The sequence below is a fragment of the Cebus imitator genome, unplaced genomic scaffold, assembly GCF_001604975.1.
Source record: "Cebus imitator isolate Cc_AM_T3 unplaced genomic scaffold, Cebus_imitator-1.0 Scaffold394, whole genome shotgun sequence".
In the NCBI taxonomy this organism is placed as follows: domain Eukaryota; kingdom Metazoa; phylum Chordata; class Mammalia; order Primates; family Cebidae; genus Cebus; species Cebus imitator.
This window is the reverse complement of record NW_016107709.1, coordinates 329,093-353,548: the sequence shown is the minus strand read 5'-3', so window position 1 is coordinate 353,548 and position 24,456 is coordinate 329,093. Positions and strand designations below refer to the sequence as shown.

The 24,456-nt window shown below is 42.3% G+C and overlaps 1 protein-coding gene across 6 annotated transcripts in view; it reads left to right on the top strand.

Moving 5' to 3' along the window:
- The window catches only part of NTRK2 (neurotrophic receptor tyrosine kinase 2), a 349,352-nt gene extending 325,998 nt beyond the window's left edge, over window positions 1-23,354 (top strand). For all 6 annotated transcript variants that reach the window (XM_017508532.2, XM_017508527.2, XM_037731361.1 and 3 more), the window contains 2 exons: window positions 16,514-16,672; window positions 17,555-23,354. In XM_017508532.2, the coding sequence (XP_017364021.1) occupies window positions 16,514-16,672; window positions 17,555-17,740 (345 nt within the window). In that variant the 3' untranslated portion in view covers window positions 17,741-23,354. The remainder of the gene's footprint in view (window positions 1-16,513; window positions 16,673-17,554) is intronic.
- Window positions 23,355-24,456: the final 1,102 nt, after the last annotated feature.

Sequence of the window (24,456 nt, the reverse complement as noted above, 5' to 3'; positions counted from 1 at the left end):
CTCCCTCCCTCCCTCTCTCCCTCTCTCCCTTCCTTTTTTCTTACTTTCTTTCCTTTTTTTTCTTCCTCCTTTCTTTCTCCCTTCCTTCTTCTTTCTTTCTTCTTTTTTCCCTCTGACAGCTGACTTATATTTCAAAACTCTGTTTGCTTACCATTTATTTGAAACGTAGAAGCAATTTTTTAAAGAGGCACTTCAGTCAGTTCATGGGAAATTGTTTTACGCATAAGATCACGGAACTTCATTACTTGTATTAGTTCATTTGTACTAACTCATTCAACATGTTTATTGAGGACCTACTATATCGCAGGCTCTGTCCCAGGCACAGAGATATCAGAGAGCTCAAAACAGAGTCCCTCCTCTGAGAAATTTTCAATGGGAAATACAGACAGGAGAGTCAGCTATATGATATAATAAATACCGTGATTTGCGCAAATATAAGGATATAAATACAATCATGCATTGCTTAATGACAGGGATATGTTCCAACAAATATGTGGTTATAGGATTTCACATGGTGTGAACATCGTAGAGCACACTTACGTAAACCTAGCTGGTAAAGCCTCCTGCATGCCTAAGCTGTGTATCGTGGTCTATCACTCCTAGGCTACAAACCTGTGCAGCGTGGGACTGTACTGAGTACTGTCGGCAGTTGTAACACAACGGGAAGCATTTGCATAGCTAAATATAGAAAAGGTGCAGTAAAAGGACGGTATCATCATCTCACGGGACTGCCCTTGTAGGGGCTGTCCATCACGGACTGAAACATGTGGCACATGACTGTATTATAAAACCCCCTTTTATAAGATTATCTTGTAGGTCAAAGTGCCTCAAGTTATGAATCCCAGGAGCACACATTCCCTGGTTGAAGCCAGGGGCAGATCCGAGTCTCTGGGACCGTCCAGGAGGGAGGGAGCGTGACGGATGGGAAGGAAGGGAAAGGTAAGGACTGTAGTGATGGCTGCTCTTCCGGAGATGAGTTTTCCTAGAGGGCCTCTGACTCACTGGGGGGTGAAAATTTCACTCTTTCATCCATTTCAACAACTTTTGACACCTCTGCGTGCTCAGCACTATACTGAGTACCAGGGCTATGGCAGCAGACAAGACCAGCAAAGCTTGTTCTAGTGGAGGGAGACAGAAAAGACAGGCAAAATGATACAAATAGTAGTTGTAGCTAGTTCTAAGGGTAATAAAGAAGGAAGAGAAAGAGAGCCAACTGGCCTTCAGTGTGCCCCATGTGGTAGGCAAGGAGGGGAGATGCAGGCGGGGAGGGCAGGGAGCTGAGCCGCATCCGTGTTTGTTAGGAACTGAGGGTCCTGCTAAGATGTTTGGATTTTATTCCAAGCACAATGGAAGATGCTGATGAATTGTAAGCAGGGGAATGATGAGAGCCAATTTACATTTTGAAAGGAATCCTCCAGTTGCTGTATGGGGAATGGGTTACAGGAAGCAAGAGTGAAACAGACATACCTGTTAGGAGGCTGCTGCAGGGGCCTGGGCAAAAGAATGTGGCAGCTTGGCCCAGGTGGCGACAGGGAAGATGAGGGAAGGGGAAGCAGTCAGAGTATGCTCTGCAGGCAGGACTGAAAGAGCCTGATGGTGGCTTTGATGTGGGGATAAGAGACAATAAGGAATCAATGAGGACTTCTAGGGCTTGAGCTTGAACAAAATCAGGAGTGATCGGTGGTGATGGTGGTGCTATTTAATGAGATGAGAAAAAAAAAAGAAGGAACAGGGATTTTTCAAAAAGAGATGAAATCTGAGGACATTTAATCCTTGGGTCAGCAGAAAACAGACCACCACTGGAAAAGGGGAAGATTTTTCCAAAGTCTGATGTACTTAAGTTGAAAATCATCTCTGCCTTTTCCTACAGTTTCCAGTTAATTTGCAATTGCTTGTTCATTCTATATCAGCCTTGCCATTCTTGGGAATATTCTTGGCTTCATCTCCAAAGACAAATTCACGGATAAAGAAAACTATAATCCTCAAGTCTGTGTTCAGAGAGTAGATACTAGTGCTGGACGACCTTTACGTATTTCATTTAACCTATTTCAAGAAATGAATTAAAGTACATATTAACCAGTTAATACAGTATCCTATATGCCAATGATCTGTACCTAAATAGATGTTTTGATATAAAAAAAGTGCAATTGCAGGGATAGAGACCTTGGGAGGAAATTTGCAGAAACCTAATAATAGGAGTTGACTAAGGGAAATAGAGGCTCTAAGTAGAGGCAGAAAGGAAGATGCACAAAAAAAGAATGCCAGCTGATCATCATTAAGGATTTCAAGGCTATGAAATCTCTTCTCTTCTTCCCAGGATACTATAAAAGCAGCTTTCTTCCTCAGAGACAGCTCAAATTGCTTTATGAGTCAAAGGGTGACCTCCTTAGCAGTGATGTGATCACATAATGGGTGGAATATTGGGGAAATATTATCAGGAAAAACAAGGTAATTTGGAGGGATTCTCCTACCTAGGTACTGACTGAGACAAGTATACAGAAACCATTCACATAAATCACAAAAGTGACGTCCCAAGGAGGCCATAACTTAGTATCCTAGAGATCTGAGCTCTGAGACTCACTGAAGGAACGCGTAGTGAATAGGACTCCTCTACCGCTCTTTTCCCTTTTCTAGTGAGAAGCTGGGACCTTGAGGATCTGTGAGGGGACACCCACACAGTCAGACCCACTTTGTTTCCTAGAACCTGTCACTTCCTGCAAAAGAAAGGATTGGTTATCGATGTGGTGCAATGATGTCATTGTCAAATTCTCTGGATCAGAGAGGAAGGGATTTCCTCCTGAGCAAGACTCAGAAAACATGGCTGATGATTGCCTTAGATGGCTTGCATAGCTGGCCATGCCACCAGGCAGACTTGAGGAAGTGATGCCAAAGGAAAGGCTGAAGTCAAACGGAAAGAGGCAAGGCTAGAGGATTTGAAACCCCTGTCTTCCATCGCCGTCTTGGACCTGATTCTGACAGTGGTCTTGGGTTTCTTTGTCTTTGTTTCCCTACTCAGTAAATGGTAATGATAGCTAGGCCATAGACCATGCGTTTGTTAGAAATCCCCACATTATGCAACGTGCCTTAAAATATTGCCTGGAAGTAGCAACTTATTTCAATGTGGAGGTAAAGATATAAATATAGTTGTAGCTACAGACACAGATACAGACACACACATCCCAGTGTAGCTGTGTTTATTACACAGAACCCTCCCAATGACAGCCCTGAGTAACACTGGAATCCTTGCTGCTGAAACACGTAAACATTGTTCCTGCCCCGGGGCTTTTGCACCTGCTGAACCCAATATCTGAAATGTATTCTAAAATAGAACTGCTCCTCTGTTCTTTCCAACCCCTTACTCTACTATTTTTGCATAGTAGTTATTACCACCTGAAATTATTATGCGTGGCTATTTGTTTATTCACATATGACCTTTGTCTCCCACTAAAATGAGAGCTCCATGAGGATGTGGAGTTTATTCACATCCATGACCCCTGTGCCCACAATACCTCACACCCAGGAGGTAGCTCAATATATTTTTGCTGAATAAGTGAATGTTATCAAAACAAGCAAATGAGTATCAACTCCGTGGTTAAGAAAAAAGAAACCTATACTTTTTCCAATAAGGGTTTAAGAACTCTAAAGATATTATAATAGCTTCTCTTATTATCTGTTGTATTGCAAATAGTCCATTGAGAGAGAGGGAGTTTGGCAAGAGGGAAGAGTGTCTTTTCCCGACGTGCGTTACTGCACAGCACTGTGGCCCTGATTTAAGGCTGTGGAGTTGTAGTGGTGGGGGGGGATTGAGCTCCTACAGGAGGCAGTGGTAATGCTGGGCGCTGGTCTGGGAGAAGTTAGACCTCTTTTTGTTAATCTCTGCTGGCCCTTTCAGGCTCTCCAGCCATCATGCTAAGCATACATGGGTCCATGCCAAGGCAGCCATCAAGGTGAGCCACTTCTACCTCTGAGACAGACTGCCAACCCTAGGCCTCACCCTGGGAAATTCTGATGGGGCTACAAGGAGCCTGCTGTAGTTGGATGGTTTCCTGCAGTGAGGGTAGGATTGGCATCATGCTATACCACAGGAGGATCAAAAGAAAGACACCCTGGGTACAGGGCGCCCAGCACTTCCCTTCTCACTGACTTCTCCCAGCTCCCTCTCACACTATTCTCTGCTGAGGGGTCACTTTGGCTCATTCATCTGTGCTTTCAGTGGCTTTCCTGGTAACGTATCCTATATGTTCATTACCCTGTGCACAACATATGTCTGTTTTTGATCCTTATTTACAGTTTCACCTGGACATCAGTGTCCTTCTCTAAAGCAGATCAGCCACTGTCTATTTTTGCCTCTCCCTTCTGGATACCTCTCTGGGCTCCAATTCTCTGGAGTGCCAGCAGCCCCACTAGGGCTTATAGGAAGCTGCTTTTTTGGTTTTAGCTGCTGGTTCTCCTCCCATACTTATTTCATACAGTATTGTCCACCCCTGAGACCATTCCCTAGGGCAACACATGCAGTCCATTCATTTGACAAATATCTGTTGAGCGTCCCAGCGCTGGACCGTGCTGTCTCCCATGAAGTTATCATTTAGAGGCAGGAGGAAACAGCAAACATGTAATCACAGAAATAAGGATATTCTTACAGCTGACTGGGGCTGTGAGGGAAAGGGATCAATCATTATGATCTAACAAGGGAACCTGCTTTTGATGCCTAGAACATGATATTTAAGTGCTGTTGGACAAGTAGAAGTTAGCAAGGTAAAAATTGAAGAGCAGCACATTTCAGGGACCTATGCCATGAGAAAGAGCTAAGGGAGCTTAGGAAACAGAGGAAAGATCAAAATGTGGGGGACCCTGCAAAGAAAGGGCAAAGAGGCATAAGACCAGTGAAGGCGCTAAGATCAAACAGGGTACCAGCAGCCATTCTGACGACTTTTAATTTTATACTAAGGGCCATGGAAATTCATTGAAGAGTCTGCTGTTGTACTAACCGTGAACTGGAAAAAGGTCAGAAGGAAAATGGGGAGTGATTGTTGCAGTAGCCCAGGGGACAGGGAGAGGAAGGAATGATGGAACTTGAAGATTTATCAAAATGAGGGTGGAAAGAAGTAGACAGATTCGAGATGTCCTTGGAAGCATGGCCTGGGAAGGACATCTTAGAATATTCCCTAAGCCCTTGACTGCATACTTCAGGACGTCTACTAAGTGAGAAAAATGAAGTCCCTCTTATGGTTAAGCCACTGTCTCTGTTACATGTAGCGGATGGGGATCCCTAAGTGATATGACCTCTTTATCGCTACATTAGCTAGGCTTGTGATTCACTGTATAATGTTCTTGGATATATGAAGTTCTTGGTTATGCCTAGCACGTGGTAAGCCTGCAGAATGATAGCTAGATTCTAAACGTTAGCCACACAGTTGTACATAGCTCAGCCATTGCAGTCTCTGTTGGGGCATTGTGGCCAACGCCTTCTTCACAGAAAACTTCAGTGAGGAACTAGAACTGGGACCTCGAGGCAGGGAATGGGAATATTTTTGAAAAACCTTCTCTCCTGCTGTCTTCTATGAGCCAGTTTTTGCAGTCTTCTCCTATGACCCTCAGGACGCACTGGCAAATGTTTGGGTGTCCTGTTATCAACCTGTCAGCAGAAGGAAACTGAAAGCATCACTAGGTTAAGGAGTGAGATAAACCACATTAGTGCTGGGACAATCACAGGCCACTGCCATTTGTTTGCATTTCCACCATGGCATCGATTGTGCCTTGCATTATGGCCGTAGAACAAACTCTGGAGGGCAGGAACCCTGTCTCTTTCAACTTTGTTTCCCCACAGTGTACTTAGCACTAACTATAGGTGGGTGCAAAAGTAATTGCGGTTTTGCCATTTCTTTTCATGGCAAAAACCGCAATTATTTTTGCACCAACCCACAGTCCCGACCCCAGTGGGGCAGGCCTGTATAAACACAAGTGTGTTGAAATGTACCAAAATAAAGATATGTGCAAAGAAGCAAGAGCAGTGATTTATCATATGCTGATTGGCTGCTACCACTGAAGCTGCACTTTATGTCAACTACCTCACTTGAACCTCACGGGTAAGACACAGTATCATTGCCCCAGATTCTATGAATAAAAGCCTGTGGCTTAAAGGGAGGTGATGTCTTCCCCAAAGTCACATGGAAAGTTGTAAGCACAAGAAGCCCCGGGCCTTACTGTAGTTCACTGTATCATACAACTCCAGGAGGAGGGGAGCATTGACCTGGGCCACAGCGTGAACGGTGCCCCTCAGGATCATGCAGTGGAGCAGGGCTGTATCAGAGGCTGTGGTGGGGGTTTTGCTCTTACTCCAGCGCTACAGCCTGAATGTTTCCTTTTGCTGAAGTCCTAGCCATAGGGCTGTTCTCCAAGGGAAACATCACCTCTTCAGAACTTTGTTGGGGAAGTATTATAGGCTTGATTTAGGCTTATAGGTTTCATCCCTTTTGGGATGCAATGGACAGACTCTAAGACAAGTGATTTATTTACATTCAGCTATTTGGCAAGTGGCTGATCTAGAACTTGAAACCAGGTCTGTAGACTCCAAAGCTCATTCCCTTTGCTTCCAGGCTTCTCCAACAGGAGTCTGGCTGAGTAGCCTTTGGACCCAAGATGGTGTGTCCAGACCATAGGCTCATGAAACCACAAAATAAACTTACTTTTCACAATGCATTAGGAAGTCTAGTGCAATAATTGTATCTGATGTTAAAAATGAAATGTAAGACTTTAAATAAATTCCAGACTTGCCATAAACACCTGGGCTAGGGCTCCAGACATGGTCCCAGTTACTTCCCAGTCCCTCAACTGCTGACCTCTTTCTGCAGTATTGGGGTGCTTTGGTGGAAAGGTTTGAGAAGCACAAGGCTATGCTATAGTGGTTTCCCTAACACTGAGCTTCCAGTCTTCACCGCTGTGCAGTTGGTCAGAAACTGCGTTCCAGTTTCAAAATCGCAAAATAGCAGCTGCTTGTAGCAGTGCACTTTTCATGAGTATATTTTATCTGCAAGTATATCTAAAGAGGAAAATGAGTTTTAAATGTAGGTCATGTCTTCAGCTCAGAGCTTGGCACACAAAGTACATGCTCAGTAGGGGAAAGCTACTTTATTATTTCTTAACTCTCACAATCATCATAAGAACTCATTATGTCCTCCAAACCAAGGTCACAATCGCTATGTGTTACATATATCACAGAGGTAGCAGAGAAGAACCATAATGATGCCAGGTTGGCATTTAGAACTCTCTAGGGAAGTGGTTTTTTGTTATCGTTACACTTATGTGAAGGCAGACATCAGTAACCATAGCAGAATGAACTTCCCCAGCTAAGAGGAAAGAAAACCTTATTCATTTTTAACTGGCTTTGGTGTATTAAGCCCTCATCTCAGCCTAATGGTGGAAAGTAGATTCTGAAAGTCTTCAGTATTAATGAAGAAGCTGGGATTTATGATGGGACAGCTACTCTCTCTGCTTACTGGGCAGGATGCACCCAGGACAGCAGTCATGACTGCAGTCACAGATGATATGGAGAGTGCTGTTTCTAATGCAGAGAAGCCTTTGCTTTTCTGGCTCTGTTGACAAATTACTGCATTCCTCCTTTTCTAAAAGCTACCTGAAATATCAGCCTGTCTGAATAACTTCTATAGGAAGAGTCTTACATTGGAGTTTTGGTACTAAACCAGCATAATGTCATCACCATAACATAGACAATGACACACATATATATTGCTCCTGCTCTCCTGGTTACCTTTTCTCATCACCTTGGTAGTCTTTATGACTTTTCACCATCAAAGGGTGCAATGCTTTTGTCTCAAACGCTAAAAGTTAGATGGTCTCTTGGGTTCAAAACATAATGCTCAGGAGGTCATAAAAAGCTCAGTAGCATTGAATATTTTAAAAGGACAGTTTGATGAAATGTACATCTTTGGAATGTACAATTGCCCATTGCTGAGTGATGTGTAAACACGGTTACCTCACACCAGGCAGCATGGTCTATTAGAACTTTCCAAGGGTTTCATTCTTCCATCGATCCACTTGGGAAGCTCCCTATAAAGATTAAGAGTTACTGGGGAGCGGGGCTATCAGGGGGAGGGGAAGACCATGTTGTAACTATCTAATTTTACTTTATCCTTACAATGAAGTATCATTGTTTCTAGATCCAAATGTAATTCTAAAACTTCTGTGTGATTTAAGCTTAATGCTATACTGAGAGAAGATTTATTTGCTCCTCATTAAAGCCAAATGTAAAATAAGATGAAATTACAATCACTTATAATACTAGGAGTCTTTGGCTGTTTAAATTATACAGTACACAAGCAGTGGACCTTCCCCTATGTCATGGGGAAAATGAAACCCATTTGGGAGGTAACATGGGGCAACATGGAGACCAGGAAGCCATTCTGCCCCTGTATCCACCTCACTAGGGAGTGCCAGAGCCTCCTCACTCCCTTAGCCACTCCCAGGGAACCTATAAAAGGGCAGGTAGGAGGGTGAGGGAAGAGATTGCTCTAAGGTTTGCATTTGAACTGAACTGAATCTGAGGGCTGCTGTAGAACAATAGCGGGTTTTAGCCATTTGCTAAGCTCTGCAATGAGATGGTAATAGGAAGCCACCAAGAGTTACTCAGGAAGAGAAGGGAGCGGGAGGATTAGGTCTTCACTTGGGAATGTGAAGATCTGATAAAGGGCCACAGATTTGGATTCTGAACCAGAACTGTCCACCTCTCAGTGTTCAGAGCTGTTCTTGCTCCCCTGAACTGTGCCAGAATCAGAAGGGAGGGATGAGCATGGAGAGTGTTATGAACTGAATATTTGTGTCCCTCAAAATTTATACATCCAAGTCCTAACCCTCAGTATGACTCTAACTGGAGATGTAGACTGAGGAAATATTAAGGTTGAATGAGGTCGTAAGAGTGGGGCCCTGAACCGATAAGATTAGTGTCCTTATGGGAAGAGGCATCTGAGAGTTCTCTCTTGTTCTTGCTTGCTCTCTCTTCCCTCTGTGTGAGGACACAGCGAGAAAGCAACCACCTACTAGTCAGGAAGAGAACCCTCTGCAGAAACCAAACTGGAACCTTGACCTTCAACTTCTAACCTCTAAAACTGTAAGAAAATAAATTTCTGTTGATCTGTGGAACTTTGTTGTGGCAGCCCAGGCAGACTAAGACAGAGAACGCTTCCCCATCCCTGCAGCTGAGTCCATGTCAGACTTGAGCTACAATGCGGAATGCCAAGCCTTTGGAGAGATGGTCTTGACCTAGACTCTCTACTTCCTAGCTATGTGCTCTTGGGTCGGTTCCTTGAGATTCCTCACCTCTTACGTTGGGATAAAAGAACGTGCCTGACCTACCCCACAGGATTAGTAGAGAATCAGATACGTAGAATAGCTATAACAGCTGAGGCTTGTTGTACATTACTGTGTGCCAGGAGTTGTCCTAAGAGCTTTGTTTATTTATCTTTAAGGAAGGCTCATTGAAGTATAATATACCCATAGTATAATTCACTCTTTTCAGTACACTGTTCTGTGAGTCTTGGCAAACACAGTCATTTAGCTGCTGCCACAACCACGAGGTAGAACATTTCCATCACCCTCCGGCTGCCCATGAGCCTTACTAAAGCAAATCCTTCTCTCCTCTTCTTTCAGCTACGTAGCTTTGTCTTTTTAAAATATCATGTAAAAGGAATCACCTAAGGCTTTTGAGTCTGGCTTCTTTCAAAGAAAGAAATTTTTCTAATATCCGCTCTTCGCAACAATATTTAGAATTTAGCACAATTGTTATAGACTGAAGAGCTGTGGAAATGTTATGAAAAGCACAAAGTATAGACAAACATCAGGTAGAGTTATTATCATCATTTCTGTTATCATCATTATTTCACAGCAGAAAAAAATACAATCAAATCAGAATGGAAATTTTGTATAGATTTGCCTTATCTAGAATCCAGGTGTCAGGAAATAGCCATAATAGCCCTGTGATCTGTCCCTTCAAAACAGATGATAGTTTGCCTTATTTCGGAAGGACAGATATTTAATGATGTAAAAAGTATTTGACAAAATATTGTTAGCATTAAAGCCTAGCATCTCTTCTCTTTGACTAAGCAAAAATACTTAGCCTTGAAGTTACTAAGTCATTACTTGATGTCTGTGACCAGATTGAAAGATGTTCTGGGCTGCAAGTAACAGCAGTTCCAGGAATGGCAGTAATGAATTTCCAGTGCACAAAAGAGGGAGATGAACCTAGTACCAGCACTCCTCCTTACCTGCCCTGAGCTGTGTTCATTCAGGAGTGAGAGATGAGGCAGAAGAGCCTCTGTTTCTACCCACAAAGTATCCCCTGATTCAGCAGCCATGCGCCCAGAAGCCCCGTGTGACTCTTTGTAATAGGAGAGTTCTCATCTTCCTGGATGTGGTCATTGTCTGCGCACAATGGCTCCAGGTTCTTCTCCAAGGGGAAGATTTTGTGGACATTGTTTCTTTTTTCCTTTCTTTGAGATGGAGCCTTGCTCTGTCATCCAGCTGGAGTGCAGTGGTCTGATCTTGGCTTATTGCAACCTGCACCTCCAGGGTTCAAGGGATTCTCTTGCCTCAACCTCCTGAGTAGCTGGGACTATAGGTGTGCAGCACCATGCCCAGCTAATTTTTGTATTTTTAGTAGAGTAGGGGCTTTGCTACATTGGTAAGGCTCTTCTCGAATTCCTGACCTCGTGATCTGCCCACCTTGGCCTCCCAATGTGCTGGGATTACAGGCGTGAGTCACTGCACCCGGCTGACATTATTTCTTTCTTTCTCCTGCTTTTAACCTCCTATTACAGATGCAACATGTAATAAATAAATAAGGTCTAGCTATTCCTTAAAGTTTACAGCTTTCATGAATTTTTAAGGAACACATCAGGAAAAACTGCTGAAACAAAGCAATGGAGCATAGGGTGTGATGAGGAGGTCTAGGAGTCCCTTCAATATTTAATGCAGCCAAAAGCATCTGACAACTAATCATCTCTTAATGGGGCTTGCCCTTTGGCCTGCAAGTTTCTAAGGGACTAGAATGTTTAGCTTCCAAATAAGTTATCACTCACTCACTGAGTAAATACCGCAAGCTGAAAGTGGCCTCGCAGGCATCATTGGTCTTTGCTAGTTGAGTTTAGAAGGTCCCAGATTGGCATTACTCACCTCTAAATCACTAGCAGCTTCAAAACCAGAGAGGCATTTACTTTGGATCTGTAGAAAGGCTCCTATCCACCAATATGCCTCTCAGAAGCGCAGAAGGGAGATGGCAGAGGGAGATTGAGTTTTGGTGGGGTATGATCACCTGGGAAAGCAAGAGACAAATGAGAAAGGACTAAATGCAACATTGGCATTTGAACTGGGACTGGACAAGTGAGATCTGAGAGGAGATACATAGGGAAATAGGAATGGACAGGGAGGGGCAGTATGGAGAAGAATGGATACAGTAGGAGAAGAGAAGGGAAGAAGATGAGGACACAAGGAGGATGATAAATGCATTTTATAAGAAACCCAACGTAATGGGGAGAACTAACCTGTCACCTCCTCTCTCATCTCCCAGTATACCTGGGAAAGGTGCATTCCTCATTAACTTCCACGGAGGATAACAAACAGCAACTCACGGGAAAGAACCTAGCCTGTCAGCATGAAGAGTGGTGGGATAGAGAGCTGTCTTCAACACCATTTGGTCGCCAATTCATATTTACACTTGCTCAGCAAGTTCCTTCATTTCCCTAAATTCCAGTTTTCCAATTTCAAAAAATAAATTGTTCATTAAGTCACAAACAACTGAAATTTTTCACAATTGACAACCTAATAACCAGAGTGTGTACTTTGAATTTATTGAGTAAGAAATAAATTTTGTGGTCAAACTGATTAGATGTGTCCATTATGATTTAAATATGGTAAAATCATTGATTTCTAATGCAGGACATTTACACCAAGGGCCTTTTAGTATTTTCTTCAGGATTTATTGTCTTGAAATACCTTTCAAATAGGCAGATTTAAAGAATGTTCAGGCCTGGGTATTTTAACTAGAACCCAGTTCTTATTTCTGTTTTTAACCAGGTCTTTCTTTGTATATCACTATCAAAATTATGAGGTGTCATAAATATCAATATTAAGGTTAAAAGGACAGTTCTTTTCTTGATATATATTTTTTAAAAAGAGTCTTTTTTTTTTTAAACTTGATTTATCTTAGGCACAATGGAATTTCTTTTTGGCCTGTGCCTCAGACATTGTTCTGATTGGCGTTGCTGGTTTAACCAAGTTGCAGCGGTTAGCAGCCCTGATGGTCATCTGGTTTTGTAAAGTTTTTTTTTTTTCATAGTTTAACTTCCTTCTTTAGTCTCTCTTAATTTTCTCCAGTCTCAGAAGAGCTGTGATACTAGTAACTATCTTTAGAAAAATACCCCCTTCTATTATCCATAATGAAGTCTTCCTAGACTCCATTCCCAGGCATAATAGTTCCAGGTCTGCAACAAGGACACTCCCTCTGTCTACTGTACAGGTGGCAGACCGAGACAAGGGGCTTCTTATACAACGTAGAGAGCCCTTATACTCCTGTGAACCACAGTAGATTTGGCTGCATTTTGAGAAGTTATGAATTTCTTATTGTAGCATCAAACAGATGAGACTGTTTCCATCCATCTAATCTAAGGCTTGGTTCTGTCGAGCGTTTACGAAAATGACTAGAGAATAAATGGGAAGGTGGTGAAGACTGATCTCTTTCAAAGAACACATATAAAATTCCTCCCCCAAATAACGGTGCTCACAAGGAACCCACTGAAGACATGGTATGTGTACCAGCCTCTGCCTCATCCCCCACCAGACAGAGCTGATTCATGTCTGTCCCTCTTGAGGCATGTGACATGTTAGGCAAAGAAAGGAGTTCCTTTTGTGTTCCCAGAGCCACACTAAGGGCACTAGAGCCATCCCTGAGCTGCAGCAGGGAGGGAGAGTTTTTTCTTGAAGTGGTGGGACTTGAGCTTGCCTTTCGGAGACCTTTGGGAAGTAGGGAGAAAGGGAAGAAGATCAAGCTTTCTAAGAGTCATGAGTAACTTGGCCATGGTAGGAAGCTACCTAAGCTTGCTGGCTGAACACAGGGTGTGTGTGGAGACTGGAGAGAGCAGAGTGGCCCATCCAAATGAATATAGAATGTCTAATAGGGAGAGGTTTGCTGTGTGACTTTAGGTAAACTACTTAAACTCACTGACTTTTAGGGGCATTACCTGTACCATCTAGGCAAGTCGATGTCTGCTCTAGTGTGTAACTGTTGAGTTCAAGTGAGATAATTGAATAGAAATTCTTTGTAAATGGTGAAGCCTAGTGTTGGGATGATTATGGTTGCACCGAGGTGGCAGGTGACTCCAGAACCATGGCATTTTTGTGCTGGAAGTAACCAAGAGCTGCCCTAATCCTTCGAATGTTACCAATAAAGACAGAAGCCAGATCTGAGGGTACTTGCCCAAGTTGGTTAACAGCAGCACAAGAACTAGAACTCCAGTCTCTTGGGTTGAGGAAAATAAAAGTTGGAAGTCCAAGTCAACTCTCCGGCTAACTGGGTTTCTCATCTTGCACCAGGTAAACCTGGCGAGTTTAGTGAAGACCATGAGACCCGATTCAACGTAATCATGGGAGAGCCCCTGAGGCCCCACAGCATATCAGGTCGTCGAGAGCAGGAATTCTGACTCCCAGTGTCGTTCTTAGGATCACATTCCATCTCACAAATATTTAAGCAAGGGCATGAGGGCAAGTTGCCAAGTAGTATGATACAAAACAAATGTCTCATTGTGTTTGTTGCTACACAGTGTCGTTTCTGTGGTCCCCAAACCATCAAGTGACTGTGACTAGAATGTGACAGTAATTTGTGACAACGGTGACTTTTTTGGGAGGAGAGTCTACTTTTGTGACATGCTCCAAAATTCTGAGAAAGGGTTGCAAAAGAAATATTCAGAAATGTACTAAATGGGCTTAGAAAACTTGTGAACCCTGTCTGAACTTTATTAGATTGTCCCACCACTCACCCGTTTGACATCCAAACAAGGAAAGCATTATTTATAACAGCATGCGTGAAATCCCAGAAGGGATTCTTGAAAGAATTAAAGTGAAAAATCTGTCGCAAAGAGACAGCAAGCAGAAAATAAATGATTAGATGGGAAAACATGTAAATCAAAATGTGAATCTTTTTTCCTCTCTCTCTTCTGTAGAGGAAACAGGAGGTTTTCCTTGGCCATTACCAACGCAGGACAGAGAACCTGATACTGATACTGGTTCTGTAACCTGCATTGCAGAGCAATGTTATGTATCTTAAGAGGTCCCCGGAAAATGCTTGCTGTGGGGATGAAAATGGTCTGTTACAATGTGTACAACTCAGTCCTATCTGCACCACTTGCTGAAAGTGTCACCCCAGGCAAGGTCCCATAATTGCTGGGAACAATTTCATCATCTGTAGGCTAGAAGTGCCACCCTGAGTCCTGATTTCTTTATGGTGTGTGTGCTCAGGCAATTAAATGACATTGGCTGTGTATAGATGTTTTCTAAACTATATGGTATCTTCCAATTACGGTTTCAGAGAATGACAAGGAGACTAGAAATGCTTTATTCTAGGGGTTAACTATCTTTGAAAATGTGTGTGCCCAAGTGCCCAGCCTTTTCTGGCATATAAACAGAAGAGTCCTTTGCCCAGCTCTGCAAGGTGGCAGCAGCATCCCTCCATTGCCCAAAGCAGTCCTCTCCTTGGCACTGCCATGTGGGCTGCCCAGACCTGGTGGGATCATTCTACCCTCATACCGCAAGTCCTCCCAAGCATCTGGAAACATCAGGTCCTCTGTGTATATCAGCAGATTCCCTCTCCCAAAGTCCTGGGCACCTGGGGATCAGAGTTATGAATAGGGCCGATATTCGCCAAGCCAGAAATGTGCTGAGATAGCTGCACCCATATTTACCACCCACACCCTTTCTGGTTGGTCAGTGTCTGAGCCACACTGATTGTGGGTTGAGTATCAACCCTGAGAGTGACTATTGCCATCACCTTCAGACATCAGGTAAGGCCATAAGAGAAGTCTCTGTCCATTGAACCCTGATGACCTGCTGAAGGAAGAGTGAGGAAATCTAATGCCAATGGAAGCCAACTTAGCCTTTGTGAATTTTTTGTTTATTAAAATCTGAATAGTAAAATGGGTCACCTGAGCCAGCAGTTTTTATCTCTGTCAAATTTGGATGCATCATACAGAGAAGAATGAAACGAAACACCCTCCCCCTTTTGTACTCTTGTGCTTTCTTTGGTGCTAAGAACCTCACTGGGAGTCACCAAGCATCTTAGATATCTCTGACGCTTCAGCTCCGTGGGTTCTGGGGTGGAGGAGCATTTTTCAGGCACCGTTAGTTTATTTTCTTCCTTTAATAAATACTAACTGGATATTGAGAATTAGAATTGGGCAGAAACTCTGTACCATGACTCTCTAAACTTGGGACCCAGAGTTGTTAGAAAGGTCCAATATTCTGCTATAGGATAAGCCCACCCGCCCTCAGGTGGTAGGCCTGCCGTGTAGCCTGGTGGTGCTGGGGGATTACCAGGATGAAAAGTGGAACCTACCAGCCATAGGACTACTGTGCAGAAATCTGTTCATGGGTTTGAAATCAGGCATCCCTGACAAACCTGGAAAAGAAATTCCTAACTTTCCTCCATGAAGTGGGAAGTCATATAGAAGTTTACTTTGTCAAAGAAAGTTTTATTTGTCTGTACTAATGCTATTGCCATCTGATGCTCTAGTCTCAGTGTTTTCATTAAAATGTACTTAAATTTCATTTAAATACATTTTTAAAATGTATTTATTGATTGTGGTAAATAATCTAAGGAGCAGTGCCTTGTAATGGAGGAAAGTCCTGAGCTTAGAATCTGAAGACCTGAGTTTTTGTGTCTGTAAGCAATCTGAACCTCATTGCCTTGTCTGTAGAATGAGAATAATATGCTCGACCTGCCCACCGCTGAGTGTTTGTGGAGGGGTGTGAGTCAGCATTAGGCACACAAGACCTTACAGCAGAAGGAGGCTCTGGCCTTGCTGAGGAAGTAGAGTCACTGATTGGTCATTTTGGATGCAGAGACCCTCCTTGTTCTCCTGGTCAAAGTGATCTTATTACTTAGAAGATTGAGTCATAACTCTGTGTGTGTGTGTGTGTCTGTGTGTGTGTGTGTATGTGTGTATGTGTGTGTAGTTTTACTTATCCAAGGTGATCATCTACGTAATCATCATCCCTGCTCCCATCTGGTTTTGAGAGAAAGAATTGCAAATAATATTATTTAAAATGATTTTGATCACTCTGCCCTCTGTCTCTGTTGCTTGAGATTATGAAGCAATCCTATATCCCTTATGTGTTTATAAGCAATTAAACTATAAAGTGCAAATAAGGAAAGCAAACAATGCCCCCCAGCAGCTCCCTTCCACACCTGGTTTCTGTGTGACTGATGCCTCCCTGTTGATCCCTTTCTCTCCAGGTCGGTGGCCACACGATGCTACCCATTCGCTGGATGCCTCCAGAGAGCATCATGTACAGGAAATTCACAACAGAAAGTGATGTCTGGAGCCTGGGGGTTGTGTTGTGGGAGATCTTCACCTACGGCAAACAGCCCTGGTACCAGCTGTCAAACAATGAGGTGTGCAATGGGCCTGGCCAAGACCCTCCAGGGGGCTGAGATCGGCGTCCATCAGACGGGGCCTTGTTTTGGGTTGGAAGGCCATATTAGGACATGATCTTATGGGGCTTTTTGTTGACGGCAGCAATTCCCAAGTAGCCTGCTATGTTTCTAAATTTCATGGTCAAGGTGTAGTCACTCTCAGAAGGTAAAGCACAGTGCATGCTGATATGTCCTTGCTCCTCTGGTGGTGGGACTAAGGAGTTATTTTATGCAGCTCATCTGATAAATTAATAGCAGATGCAGCATTCCAGAACCCATAGAGTCTAGGGAGTTTAGCATTGCTCCAATGAAGTTTCAAGGTTCGTTCTCTTTTGGATATTTCACCAGAACATTAATTTCTAGTGAAAAACTCAGGCATTTTGTTTTTCCTATTCTTACTCTTTTGCAAATATGTTTATATCTTAGGCACAGCTTCCTGGTCAGGCACCCCACATGATTTTCAGATCCATGTCTGTCTTTTTAATCCAGTTCTTTTATTCAATAGCCTGAGAGGTTTCCTGTCAGTCAATGTCTTAACACACAAGTGACTCAGGTTCCATCTCAGACCAATAAAAAGTACAGCATGTGGGAGTTCCAGTGTGAGGTTTCAGAGTGTTCCATATAAATTATTTTTCCACCAGTTTTGTGAAATCAGAGTGGCTTGGAAAAATGGATATAAGCCAATGAAATTAAACACAATATAAACCAACCTATAATAGTTGCTCTCTTCCTTCTGAGAAAACTAAACCAAGAGTGGGCTTCTTTTGTAAAAGCCCCTTCTTCTGCTCCTTTTTGCACTGACATTTCTTTGATGTGCATTGCTTTTCCTTCTGTCTCATCTTATCTTTGATCTCCATCCAGGTGATAGAGTGCATCACTCAGGGCCGAGTCCTGCAGCGACCCCGCACGTGCCCCCAGGAGGTGTATGAGCTGATGCTGGGGTGCTGGCAGCGAGAGCCCCACATGAGGAAGAACATCAAGGGCATCCATACCCTCCTTCAGAACTTGGCCAAGGCATCTCCCGTCTACCTGGACATTCTAGGCTAGGGCCCTTTCCCCAAGACCGATCCTTCCCAATGTACTCCTCAGACGGGCCGAGAGGATGAACATCTTTTAACTGCCACTGGAGGCCACCAAGCTGCTCTCCTTCATTCTGACAAGTACTAACATCAAAGACTCCGAGAAGCTCTCGAGGGAAGCAGTGTGTACTTCTTCATCCGTAGACACAGTATTGACTTCTTTTTGGCATTATCTCTTTCTCTCTTTCCATCTCCCTTGGTTTGTTCCTTTTTCTTTTTGTTTTCTTTTCCTTTTTTTTTGGTCTTTCCTGCTTCATGATTCTTACCCTTTCTTTTTAATCAATCCGGCTTCTGCATTACTATTAACTCTGCATAGACAAAGGCCTTAACAAACGTAATTTGTTATATCAGCAGACACTCCAGTTTGCCCACCACAACTAACAATGCCTTGTTGTATTCCTGCCTTTGATGTGGATGAAAAAAAGGGAAAACAAATATTTGACTCAAACTTTGTCACTTCTGCTGTACAGACATCGAGAGTTTCTATGGATTCACTTCTATTTATTTATTATTATTACTGTTCTTATTGTTTTTGGATGGCTTAAGCCTGTGTATAAAAAAAGAAAACTTGTGTTCAATCTGTGAAGCCTTTATCTATGGGAGATTAAAACCAGAGAGAAAGAAGATTTACTATGAACTGCAGTATGGGAGGAACCGAGACGACCACTGGGATCAGCTGGTGTCAGTCCCTACTTAGGGAATACCCAGAAACTGTTAGCTGGGGAGAATGGATTCCGCACCTTCCCCTGAGAACCTCTCTGAGGAGTAAAAAGACTACTGACCTCTGTGCCATGGATGATTCTTTTCCCATCACCAGAAATACCAACGTGCAGGAGAGAGCAAAGATGGCTTCCATGAGACACAAGATGGCGCATAGTGTGCTCGGACACAGTTTTGCCTTCGTACGTTGTGATGATAGCACTGGTTTGTGTCTCAAGTGTTATCCACAGACCCTTTGTCAACTTCAGTTGAAAAGAGGTGGATTCACATCCAGAGATCATTTCAGGGTCAGGTGGGAAAGCCAAGAACTTAGAAATGATAAGACAAGCTATAAATTCGGAGGCAAGTTTCTCTTATATTGAACTTTTTAGATCTCACTTCCCTCCGACCCCTAACTTCCATGCCCACCCGTCCTTTTAACTGTGCAAGCAAAATTGTGCATGGTCTTCGTCGATTAATACCTTGTGTGCAGACACTACCGCTCCAGACGTCGTTCCCCTGATAGGTAGAGCAGATCCATAAAAGGTACGACTTACACGATTAGGGAAAGCTAATGGAGTTTATTAGCTGAGTATCAATGTCTCTGCGTTGTACGGTGGTGATGGGGTTTAATGAATATGGACCCTGAAGCCTGGAAATCCTCATCCACGTCGAACCCACGGGACTGTGGGAAGGGCAGAATCAATCCCTAAGGGAAAGGAAACCTCACCCTGAGGGCATCACATGCACTCACGTTCAGTGTACACAGGTCAAGTCCCTTGCTCTGGGCTCTGGTTGGGAGAGTGGTTTCATTCCAAGTGTACTCCATTGTCAGTATGCTGTTTTTATTTCCTTCACTCCATTAAAAAAGTCAAAATACAAAATTTGGCACAGCATGCCAATGGGAGGCTGTGCCCAGACCAAGCATTGGAAGTGTGCTTCTGGGCATAGTCATCGGTTTTGCAAAAAGAGGGCGTAAATTTAAATAGAAATTTACAGTTGTTTGAATGGTCAGATGTACCAAGAAAGAAAAATATTTCTGTTCCTCAAGAAAAGTTGCTACCCTCTGTGAGGGAAATATTGCTAAACTTGACATCTTTATACCATGAGCCAGATTGAAAGGGAGTGATTTTCATTCATCTTAGGTCACGTTATTTCATATTTGTTTCTGAAGGTGCGATAGCTCTGTTTTAGATTTTGCTTGCGCCTGTTAATTACTGGAATACCTTGTTTTTCACTAAAGGCTTTGAAAGCCAATTCTCAAAAATTCAGAAGTATAAATTAACAGAGGACAAAAGGAAATCTGGTAGCATCTGCAGTCAGGCGAGGGAGCTGACAAGATGAACCTGACATCCATTCAAGTTCTATATTGGCCTATGAGAGACGAGAGTTGGGTTGTTTGTTCTCTTTGTTGGTCAAAAAAAACCCTCCAGAATACACATAATAACATAATGAAAGCCATATCTCCATGATATATACGTGCACGTATGTATCATATTAAGGACCCATGGTACTGTTAAAACACTGTAGAACTCTGTGAAGCAGTAAGGAAGGGGCAGATTTGTACAAAACCTTTTCTAGATTCCATCAGCGATGACCTAAAAACCAACACAGGTTTGTCACTCTGCATGTCTGGCCAGCTGCTCTCAGGGGAGAAGCTACAAGTTATTTATTTTATTTTAAGAGAGCAAAGTAGGTAAAAACTTAAGGGATCCAATTCAAGGAGGGCTGTGCAGTTTTAGAGCAAAGATTTGTTTAAGGCAAATGAGACTTTGGGAGCATTCCATTCCAGTTTTGTCTTTTTTTCTCTGAAAGAAAAAAGCAAAAAATAAAATAAAATTCCACTTATACCTTCTGACAAGTCCCTAAAGGTCTTGAAATGAAAGGTTCTATGCAAGCGCAAAGTTTTATAGTTATTTATATTGCCGATTATTATTATTATTACTATCTCTGTTGTCTTAGTGTGTGCTGATTTCAGAGACGTCTCCTATTGAAAGAATATCAGATTGCTTTTAAAGTATCTGAAGGAGCCACAGAATATCTGAAAATATTCATTGCTGTTCCTCCGCTACCTTCTTTTTCATGGTCTGTTTTTAGAAGAGAAGCATCCTCGTCCTAAAATGTAATGATCACCAAATATGGCCTTTCAGCAAATTTGTGAAAAACTGCAGCAGTAACAGTGACAAACCTATTCACTAGTCCAAACCCAGTCTGACAATCATTTCTATTTTGAAGTCGTTTAATAGTTTTCCAAGCACTTTCCACGCGTATTAGCAAATTATTCCTATTTTTTTATAGGTGAGGACGTTAAGACTCAGAGACACTCAGAGGCACACTAGAGGTCTCCAGCCTAGCTTCCAGCACCACTGGGGCTGAATCCAAGTACTCTCACTCTGAACTTCATGGTTCTGTCCACTAGAGACTCTAATATACAAACAAGTAGTTCAGGAAAGAAAACATGCTAACACATTCACAAAACAGTGTATGAAGTTAGAAGAACAAAAGGAAATACAGGAGATGACACGCAGCTGAGATATTATGCTATATAATCATGCTCTTAGCTTCAGCTAAATCCTTGTACACTGAACCAATGTCATAATCAGGCTTATTTAGAAAACACTTTGAACTATGCTGTGAAAGATTATATCAGAATTCATATTATACATGTGCTCACATCAGCGCTACCTGTGATATTTTCATGTATTTATATATGTGTTATAAATACTTGATTTATACATATACAAATGCACATACATAGTGTGTTTGTGTGTTTATGTATAAATTTATTGGCACACGATAATAGAGGTAATTATAAGTAGGGTGCAGTATGAATAATTTGCTTAAAATATGCTAAATAACCAAAACTGTTTAATGTCATGTTGCTGTTAGTGCTTCCATTCTCCACGTGGGTAAGACTACATCACACTTTCAACTCTGTGCAGTACTGCATGGGTGGAAGACATATTTAAGATAATGTGCTTCCCAAAACAACCGAATAAAAGCCATCCCACTACGTTGAGTGCTTTCTCTGGCTCCTTGCAAGGGAAGATACGGACTGAAATAGATCGCTTTTTGTAAAGGTCCAGGAAAGGAATATTGCTTTCTTTTCATCTTTCTACACGTTTGTATTATGCTCACCTTGTCTTTGTCCCACTGTGACCCCTTTACACTTGAGTTCAGAGTTCAAGCATTCCAAATATAAATTGGAATGTTGGCAGCCCAGTGTCTTGAAGGCCAATGATGAGTGGTCCAAGGCCCCACAGCGAGATGAGCAACTCTTAGAAATTCCCACATCCGAGAGTGAACGCACCAACTGGCAGTATAGAATGCTGTCCTTTTCAAAGCATCCTGACAACAGGATTACCTGGTCAAGAATGGACTTTGAATCTTTCTTTTCCCAAACTGGACAGCCTGTAATACCAATAACAGTGTTGTATCTGACTAAATAAATGACTGCATATATACGCACATACCCTCAATTCCCTTGCTTCCCCTTTTTCTTTTTCCTCCCCTGTTTCAGGACTTTTCTTTTCAATGTTGACCTTCGGTTTGGCCATATATCACTGTTACAGGAAATCCCGTGAGAGGAATGGCGGGCGACCCAACTCTCCAAATGTCTTAAGTTAGCAGTTACAGCTGACTTTTTATGATGCATAATTGGAATGTGGAACCTCTGAGGTTGTGATAGCTTGTACACAAATTTCAAACGCTATTCTAAAGAATGAGGGGTGGGAGGCATTTATAGTTAGAAACGACAGTGCAGGAAGGGGTATTTTCTTGTTGTCAGAGCAGGAATGAATCACTGCTGCTCAAGTCAAAGGTTCTTGAATATCCTTAGTTTTTGCATTCCCCCCCTTCTTTTCCTTTGACCTTTATTTATTTAATTATGTATTTATTTATTTATATACTTTTGCTCCATTCATCACAAACGCAAAGCAAAGCAAAAAAAAAATTATATATATATATATATCTTTATATGTGTTGTTGGCAAAACACTGTGAATTTCACAACCACCGCCAAGCAACTATTTTGCCATCTTAACATACATCTCAGGAGACGAAATGAGAAAGATGGGGATGTCATTTTTTAGTCTATGCGTTGGAGGCCAGGTCCATGTTTATTTTATTTCTTTAGTCTATGCATTAATGAAAATGATCCTGAGTGGAGGTTAGATGAACGTTCAATGTACTGGAGCAAGCATCAGAAAAGCTGCTAGTAGCCATGTGTTTGAACAGGAATAAAAAAATCAGACGAAATGAAATGTAAAGGCCTATATCTTGCAGCTTGTATATCTTACTACTGCTTAAAAATGTATAAAACAGCTGGAAATGTTTTAAATACAAGATCTTTGAATTAAATGTGGATTTTAAATATGTAATCCCTTGACAAATGACCAAATTATGGTGAACCATTGCTCCCTGCGTTCTTTGATCATTACCTATGACTTACAAATCTGCCTGGAGATGTGGACATTCTGCATTTGCTTCTGTATCTGGAGAGACGTTTGTATATATCCAGGCTGTATACACACACATTTCAATATCTCTCTGCAGATATATTTCCCCTTCAATTGTGATCTGGTATTTGGAACTCTCCTTTTCATTTGGTTTATCTTCCTTTTAATGTGATGTCTCTGTGCTAATACTTACCAGTTCTTGTTTTGCAATCTGTTTTGAAGTCCATTGCTTTACTAAGACCCACTGCATCTTGGCTGATTTCAAAGTGACACCTGAATACAGTGTTTAAAAAAAAAAAGTTTTGTTTGTAAATCATGTGACCAGCTTCTCTCAACCTGACATGGAAAGTCTCTTGTACTACAGTGTATTTAATAAAAATGATGTCTTACAATAAATAACATACTCCTAAAGAGAGACTAAAAATGACATCATGATTACGTTTTAAAAAATGTATAGAATTTCCAGAAGCATGGTGTTCTCTTTATTCTATATGTATATATGTCTGTTGTTGGTTTTGGTTTTGTTTAAAGACAGGGTCTTGTAATGTTGCGCAGGCTGCAGTGCACTGGCTATTCATGAGCATGATCATAGCTCACTGCAGCCTCAAACTCCTGGGCTCAAGCCATCCTCCTGCCTTAGCCTTCTGACTACCTGGGACTACAGGTGCACACCACGGCACTCAGCTATACGTATGTATTTTTAGATATGGTCACTGCAGATGCCTGCAGTAGTCATTAGTTGAAGGTAGTGAGAGTTAGTGATCAGTCACAGGCACAAGTTTCCTGGCTGATCTACCCATAATTCTGGTATTTTCAACTTATACCTTGGATAACTAGAACGTCACTGCCAATTGTTTTACTTTCTGCAGCAATATAAATGCCCTATCTGCACTGCCCAATATGGTAGCCTCTACCCACATGTGGCTAGTGGACACTTGAAATATGGCCAGTGTGACTGAAGAACTGAATTTGAATTTTTATTTAATTTCAATTAGCTTATATTTAAATAGCCACATATGGCTAGTGGTTACCATGTTGGACAGCACAGAGCAAGAAGACAGAATTGCCGGGGTTTTGAAGAGATTAAACTTTAAAAACACCCCAAGAGATGTGTTTATTGTGGAACCCTAGGGTTGGGCTGCTTTGAGGATCTAATGACTCAGGAGTAGAAATAACCGAATTAAAATGCCACACTCTCTTGGCCTCTCTGTGCTCCAGTGTTTCTAAAATCATGATGGTGGGGGAGGACAAAATTAGGGTGGGTTGGCTGGGGTCCTGTAGGCTGTCTTTTCCTTGCCATCAGAGTGGTCTGCCCACATTCTTGCTCTCGGTATTATACAGTCAGATTTCCCAGGGCCTGGCCTCTTCTCAACCCTCTGAGAGGCACCCTAGCAAATGGGCAATATTCCTGCCATATGCTTGGCAATAGATGCTCCAAAACTCAGAATCCTGAGAAACACTGCCTCCTGAATACCTCATCTCAGTGGTGCAGATATGTTTTCCTTGAGTTAAAAAAAAAATACAATCAG